Source organism: Crinia signifera, chromosome 3 (genome assembly GCF_055691185.1).
Source record: "Crinia signifera chromosome 3, ASM5569118v1, whole genome shotgun sequence".
Lineage (NCBI taxonomy): Eukaryota > Metazoa > Chordata > Amphibia > Anura > Myobatrachidae > Crinia > Crinia signifera.
In genome coordinates, this window is record NC_139219.1 from 79,383,355 (window position 1) to 79,391,203 (window position 7,849).

Below are 7,849 nucleotides of genomic sequence, written 5' to 3' on the forward strand. Positions count from 1 at the left end.
TTTAATAGTAAGCTAAATCAAATGTTACCTATATAGTCATGGGCAGCACAGACCATGGGTTCGATCCCCACCATGGCCCTAAGTTAGTATGCAGTAATATACAGATTCATTCTGCAAAATAGCAGAGTACATGGAAGCGGACCTAGCCAGTGTAAGCCAGCCTTGCTGTACTTGTGCACAGTGTTTTTGGAGCAGTAAATGATATTCAGAACGTATCTTGTTATGTCCAGAGCACAGTGAAAAGGACTTAAGTCTAACAGGAGAGCTGGGATGAAGGCAGTGAAAATCAGTATTAAACATCTGCTGGTGACTAGAGAAGCCTCAGGAGACCTTTTCCTACTAACATACAAGACACAGAGGCCTTGAAATGGAATCACTTTAGATAGATAGCATCAAGCAATTCCTACTTCCTTTATTCAGGAAGAGCTAATGTTTGCAGTCTGTGCAGGGAGACCAGTATGTTCCAATAAAATGAAATACCCTTTGAACCTTAATCTATAAGTAATATCATCCTAGGGTTTTTTAATCCCTATTTTGCACCTTTTGTATCAGGCAGCATCTAGATGAAATGACAGCATGAAGCCAAATAAAATCTATTAAGACACACCTTATTACCTCATTATTTTCTTCTGTAGAGCCATTTTGTATTTCAGAAGAAATGTCATCTATATAAATCACTCAGAACATGCCAAATGTCGAAAAACTGACTGAAAGGCTTATTTACTCCATGTCTCACGGACACAGAAATACAATGTGTTGATGTGTGAGTTAGGACACATTTCTAAAAGCCTGACATATAGACCTATAGTTATATACCTCATGCAATAGGGGACACGCAGAGTTCTCTATTCTCATTGGTCAAGTGGTCTGCTCTCTGTTATTACCACCCAGCTGTGTTAAAAGCCAAGTTAAAAAGGGACCATTATTGTACAGAAACTTTTTATTCTTTATTTTTCCTGCCATGAAATATGTATATTTAAAGGTGCATCTTAATACAGCAACATACTGTCCTTGAGTACTTGTCCTGACCCTGAAAAATAGAACACACTTGCCCACAGATTATATGCATGCGTTTTTGTTCAAGTACTGGACCCCTTTATCCAGTACAGAGATAGTTATGATTATCTACTGGAGGCCGGAGCAGAGTACAATGAGGGATAGCTACACTTGAAGCAAATTCAATTATATAAGGGATGCTGCTGTCAAGGCGAGCAGTGGGATGCACATGGGATTCTGTGGTACAGTGCAACCTGTTGCGTTAATAGAGCAGATATTGGGAAGATAGCAGCCACTGATTGGCTGTTAATCTCCCACTGCATACTCTCATTAAAAGGCAAACTATTTTCATGTCCAGAATTGGGGAAAGGTGTGTGTGTGTGGTTATATACACACACACACAAATAATAGACCGTGTTCCATTCTCATGAAAACCCTCCTGTCCAAAACCGCTTTTGAACTGAACAAGCACTTGGCATTCTCCGGATGACTCTTGCACTACCTACAGTATGGTCTCAATCCCAGCTCTTGTGGATTGACGTAACCTTGCTGTTCAATAAGTCATACATGATTCTGACGTAATTACCCACTAAACTCTCCACAATCTCGACAATACCAGCTCTTATACAACTCAAGAAAACAAGTCGGGAAGTCAACCTGTGTTATGTAAATAAACATATGTTAACATTATCACCCTTGCCTGTACTATACCACAGACATGATCAGTGGTGTTCATTTGTTGACAGCCACACTTATTGCATGTTTACCCATTCACCTTTATACAAAGAAGTGGGGAAGTCCCTGGCTTTGAATTAGAAAGCTTTTCACTTAACAAGTCAATTGCTTTGGTACAAGAACAATGTAATCAGAAGCACAGAGATGCATCCTATTTGGGCCAACTGGGATGCAGGAGCCTAGTAGTATTGCTTCTAAATTAGCCACCACAACACTAAACTGTTAGATATTTGGCAGCAGGTTTTACTGAGTGCCTGATTTGGCACACTGTCAGCAATCCAGCACAGCAAACAACCCTATTATTAATTGTACACGGCTTGTGAGTGTGTACACTTTCAGCATTATAGTAACAACCTCCACTGATTAATTGTAATTGTGCTGTACTTAGCTGCACTATCCCACTCCAATTGCCATCTCTGGCTGCGCTTGCATTCTACATAATAATAAATTATTATGCAATAAAACCTCTTCTCCTCACCAATCAGATATACACCTTTAATAACCACCATGTTCTGCTATTTAAACTGAAAATGCTGGATAGTAAACCTGAAATTAATGATGTCACAAATTCTGATGTCTTCATCTACTACACAATAAACACTAATCACAGTGATAAATCATATCTCACATATACTTGGCCTTAGGGTTTAATAAAATACATATGCATCATTATATTTTCCTGCGGTGAAAAGTTCAGCAGTTGTTTTTTTAGCTGCATATGAGAAACCATTATTCTAGTAGTATGCATTGCCCAACTCCTATGGCATGGAAATAGTGTAAAGCGGGCACCTTACTGTATAACGTTAGTAGTAGTATATGCCTTGCCCAACTCCAATGGCAAGGAAAGAGTGCAACGAGGGTGCCTTGGCGTATAACGTAAGTAGCTGTATATGCATGCCCAGCTCCCATGGCTAGGTAAGAATGTAGAGAGGGCACCTGACTGTATACTATTACTACATGCCCAACACCCCTGGTATGGAAAGAGTGCAATGAGTAGTACCCTACCTCCACAAGCAATGTTCAGGTCCCATGGCATGGAAAGAGTGTATACAGGGCACATTTCTGAATAACATTAGTCTCCTACCTTCACATGGCATGACCACTTCCCATTTACAGAGGGCATATTACTGTAAGACATACATACTCTAGCTTTGCCCATCTCCCACGGTACAGTGGGCACATTACTTTCAAAATAATTAACATTACCTTAACAAGGCATGCCCACCTCCCATGGAAGGGAAAGAGAAGTAAGAGGGCACACCACTGTATAGCTTGAGTGTCATACCCTAATAAAGTATGCCCACCTCCAACAGAAGTGTGAGTGTAGAGAGGGCACATATTTGTAATACAGGAGTACCATACATTAACAAGGCATGCCCACCTCCCATGGCACGGAAAGAGTGCAGAGGGCACATTACTATAAGAGTACTATACCTTCACAATGCATGCCAACCTCCTATGGCATGGAAAGAGTATAGAGAGGGCACATTATTAGAGGATTACCATACCTTCTCAGAGCATGCCCACCTTCCATGGCATGGAAAGGGTGTAGAACAGGCACATTACTACATGAGTACCCTACCTTTACAGAGCATGCCCACCTCCCATGGCATGGAAAGGGTGTAGAGAGGTCATATTATTCTATGATTACCATACCTTCACAGAGCATGCCCACCTCCCATGGCATGGAAAGGGTGTAGAGCAAGCACATGACTGTGTAACATAAGAACTCTACCTTCACAAAGCTTGCCCACCTCCTATGGCATTGAAAGGGTGTAGTGCAGGCACATTACTGTATAACATGGGTACCCTACCTTCACAAACCCCCACTTCATACTCTGTGATAGAGTCGCCATTGAGTGGGGGGCGGATGACACAGCGCAGCCCCCGGTCGCAGGCTCCATGCAGCCCATAGACTCCCCCGCAGCTCTCGTTCTTCTGCCGGGCACACATGAAGCAGCAGCCGCAGATGCCCAGAACTATACTCCCCGGGCAGTTCTTGGGCTCCTCGCATTTGGACTCATCGCAAGGTAAACAAACCAGTGCCCGACTAGACGCAGGCAGCAGCGTCAGAAGCACAGCCACCAGGTGCCAGAGACGCAGCGACTTCCCATCCGCCAGGTACATCCTTCCTCGGGATCGCACAGCCGCAAGAGCGACACAGATGCGACACTGTCACAATATTGTTACACCAACGTTCCAGACCCGGCTCCGCTTGTATTCCAAGGTACGCACAGCTCAGGAGAAACACCAATCACCTGTGCAGAGTATTTACAGCAGGTACATTAGATACACCTAGAGGAGAGAGCCCGGCTACACTGGGGGCTGGCTACACGGGACATGTCTGATCGCAGCGACGCAATGACACAGCCACGAGAATTCACCAAGAACTTTCCTCCGAGTTTATTACTTCCACAGAAACTTTTTGTCAGGGGCCACAGAACAGACGTAATCCACTGTCCCTGAGATCCGCGATCAGAGTTCTCTGCCTTCTCCCGGGTCTCCCAGTGCAGAGAATCCCTCCTTTCCCCGGTGCTCTCCCCCTGCTCAGTGAGAGCTCATTGCAAGTACTAGGAACAACACTCAACAGACAGAGATGACATGCAAGAGCATGGAAAGGCGGCAGCAGATGCAGCAGGGCAGATTCTAGAGTAGGGCAGATGGAGTAGGGCAGATCGCGCTTCCCCCGTCCCGTGTCTGCCTGTATTCCTTCCCAATCCCGCACTCAGGCTCTGGCTGTCATGCTCCTTCCTCTTCTCTCTCTCTCTCAGGCTACTTTTCTCTCCTCTCTTGTTTATCGCTCTTGGAGAAAGCGCAGCCCAGGCTGCTCCCGCTGCCTCCTCCCCCGTCCCCGCGTCACCGAGCACGCCACGCCCCCAGCCGCGTTCCAAATCCTAATTGGAACGTTCCCCATTGTCCTGCGCCGCCCAGCCATTCCACATATGGAACGTAGGTGATCGGCGCATCACTGCTGGCAGTGCTTCCAGGAGACTTCCATGTTCGGCTCGCTGCACTTGTAATATGCGTCAGGCACTCTTTCATGGTCCAATTCTTAGGGGATCCACACCTCCGAGACATTTACTAAAGTGCTAGTTTTTAGATGTTGCCTATAGCAACCTATCAGCTTTCAATCTTCTAAAAGGTGCTAGATAAATGACATGTAAGGTTACATTTACTACAGTGCGAGTTTTTAGATGTTGCCTATAGCAACCTGTTAGATTTGTCTTTTATCCTGAAAATGGTGCTAGGACCGGTGAATGACAACTAAGGGTACATTTACAGAAGGTTCTAAATATGAAAAGATGTGATGTTGCCCTTAGCAACCAATCAGATTCTGTCTATCATTTACTAGAATGCCATGGAGAAAGGATAGACAGACTCTGGTTGCTATTGGCAACATCACCTCTTCATTTTTAGAGCCTTTCATAAATTTACGTGTAGAATCTGATTGGTTGCTATGGGCGACCTCTCTCACTTCTAAATACTCAGACTTTAGTAAATGTAAAATCCTGTTGTCCATGTGACTATGTCATGCTGCTAAGACTCCAGGTAATCGCTTGGCTAGAGGCTTGTCAGCATGAGTCACGTGAGAGCTGTGCTGGTGTCTATACATTCACAGATACAAAAGTGAAAGGACAACATATTGCCTTTACTATAAATGTACAATAGCTTTCAGCAGATGGGGGGAAAAAGCTTGGACTTGTAGTTCCACAGAAGCTGAGTTGCCTTTTTTTTTTGTGCTAAAGTGGGTTCAGGTCAGGCAACAGGGGGTCAAAGGGGACACTCGTTCCGGGCCCCGGCCAGTTGAGGGGCCCCAAGGTTTTGGGTCTGTAAGCATGGCTGCCTAATCCCCTGTCTGGCTACCCGTACTAATTAGTTTAGTGACATCAAGCAACACACCAAACCACACAATGCACAATGCTGTGCCATCCCATCTGCCCTTCCCTATTATATTACATAAATATTAATCATCTGTTTATTTCTAATAATAAAAATTAAATATGCAATGTGATAACAATCCGTGTTCGATGTTGGGGGGCCCCAGAGATATCAGTGTTTCGGGCCCCAAGATTTCTGTTGCCGGCCCTGGGTGGGTTACACACTTGAACCAACAGTATATTCCCAGCCATCTATTTTATTATTTTACTGATCGCTATTTCCAGGCATTTCGCATTAATATGCAACCAACCAATCAGAGTACATATAATTAAGAGTTTCTTCTCTCAAAAACCAAAATATGCAGATGTTACATATTGCATTCAGATGTGAAAGCTATTAAATCTAGAGGCAACATCGTTTTTCATAGTTAGATCCGTAAACCACTTAGCAGGTGGCAATAATTGCATGGAACATTAGCTAAGTAAAATTATCACACCTCTTCTGTTTTTTTCACATTTGCCAAGTGATCAACTTTGACTGCAAAATAAAGGTGACAGGTTTCTGAGCTTTCCCTGGATTGATTTTGTTAAGAAATTCCGAATCTAGTCGAATTGGAAGAGTAAAGTATAACCTTCTGTTACACACACTTCCCTTTCTGCCTTTTTAAAAATCGGAGTTGTGCTGCTGCCACCAACAGGCGGAATCTGGTATTGCATGGATTTTAGGATTGATTTACTTTAGGTACACTGGGCATTGATTTGTTAGTTCTGCCATGATATATTGAAGCAAAGGTAGAGGTTTACCAATTTACAGCAGGGAATGCTTTACAGTGTGGGATGAAATAAATCTATGTATGGAAAGAGCAGGCTGTGGACTATTACACAATATTTTTAACACTTTCATTGTCATATACCGTATTGTGTTTTTCTCCACCTAGTTTGGAAGCAAACTGCCAGATGAATTGCATGCAGACTCATTACGGCTAACTTTGGATATTAACGGGCTGATGTAGGGTTAAATGTATGCCTGTTTGTGGATCGTATCTTGCCTGTTTGGATCACTTGCTTTTGATGCATTTTTTATTCATGGAAAGTACATGAGCAATGTTGGCTGCTTTTCATTTGCTTTATATGCTCCGAACTATACATTTAACTGATTGGTACCTTAGAATTGCATGTAACTTTATTGAAATGGTTTGTACATCTAATTTTAATTAATACATTAACACATTATGCATTTTATTTTATACATGTTTTTATTGAATCATGTTTTCCAGTGATAAATCTGAAAATAAGATTTTAATGGTAAGGGGGCCTATCCATCAAGCTGTACGGGTCTGCTATACATGCAGAAACTGTAGTTTCTGATTGCAGCTGGAGCAGCGAGTGGCAGCCAGGCAGAGACAGTGCTGAGGGCGTTTTGGGGGTTATTCTGGTTGGTTGGCAAAAGCAAATGCCTTCTTTAACCCCTTCAGTGGCAATCTCGAGATTTTTTTGGGCTGTGCCTCAGTGCCCAGTCTGGCAAGCCCGAAAAATTCTAGGGATTTAGAGCCGGGCAGTGCTGCTGAGTTAATCGCTGAACTCAGGCAGCTTCAGCGCTGCCCGACTCCCTCTCCTCCACCACGCCTCCTCTTTTTTAGGGAGCACTCCCTATAAAAACTTGCCCTGTGGGGAGCGCACCCTGAACAAATCCCCCACCACTGAAGGGGTTAATGCAGTGGTTCCCAAACTGTGTGCCTATGCACCCTGGGGTGCCTCAGAACACTTGCAGGGGTGCCTTGGGTTGGTGGAACAGGATCAATTCATATTATTTATGGTCAATGAAACAGGCAAAACCAGTGCTGGTGGCTGCCAATCATAACATATGTGGACAAACAGAAGCAAATCCTGTCCCTCACCAGATAACTGTGACAACACAATGCACTTCATTTAATATTTTTTTTTCAGAATTATATGATAATTAATTATATTATGTAATATATAATGTTAGCAGTAATGATTGCATAGTACACCTGCACCCCCCCCCCCCCTTTTTTGTTTAGTTTGCATGTAATTTAAAATCTCTGCACGATAGCACCTCTCATTACAAGCAAGTAGGGCAGACATGTCCAAACTGTGGCCCTGCAGCTGTTGTGAAACAAATACACATTCCAGCATGCAAAACTGTGGCACGGTATGATGGGAGTTGTAGTTTCACAACAGCTGGAGGGGCATAATTTGGCCATGCCTGAGCTAGGGTA

General features: G+C 43.6%; 1 protein-coding gene across 2 annotated transcripts in view; it reads right to left on the reverse strand.

The window, feature by feature from the left end:
• The window catches only part of CRIM1 (cysteine rich transmembrane BMP regulator 1), a 640,446-nt gene extending 635,861 nt beyond the window's left edge, over positions 1–4,585 (reverse strand). The window contains exon 1 of one of the 2 annotated variants that reach the window (XM_083176101.1): positions 3,546–4,583. In XM_083176101.1, coding sequence (XP_083032227.1) covers positions 3,546–3,858 — 313 coding nt within the window. In that variant the 5' untranslated portion in view covers positions 3,859–4,583. Of the gene's footprint in view, positions 1–3,545 lie in introns of both variants that reach the window. The other variant, XM_083176102.1, reaches the window with a different exon arrangement.
• Between the last annotated feature and the right edge of the window lie 3,264 nt (positions 4,586–7,849).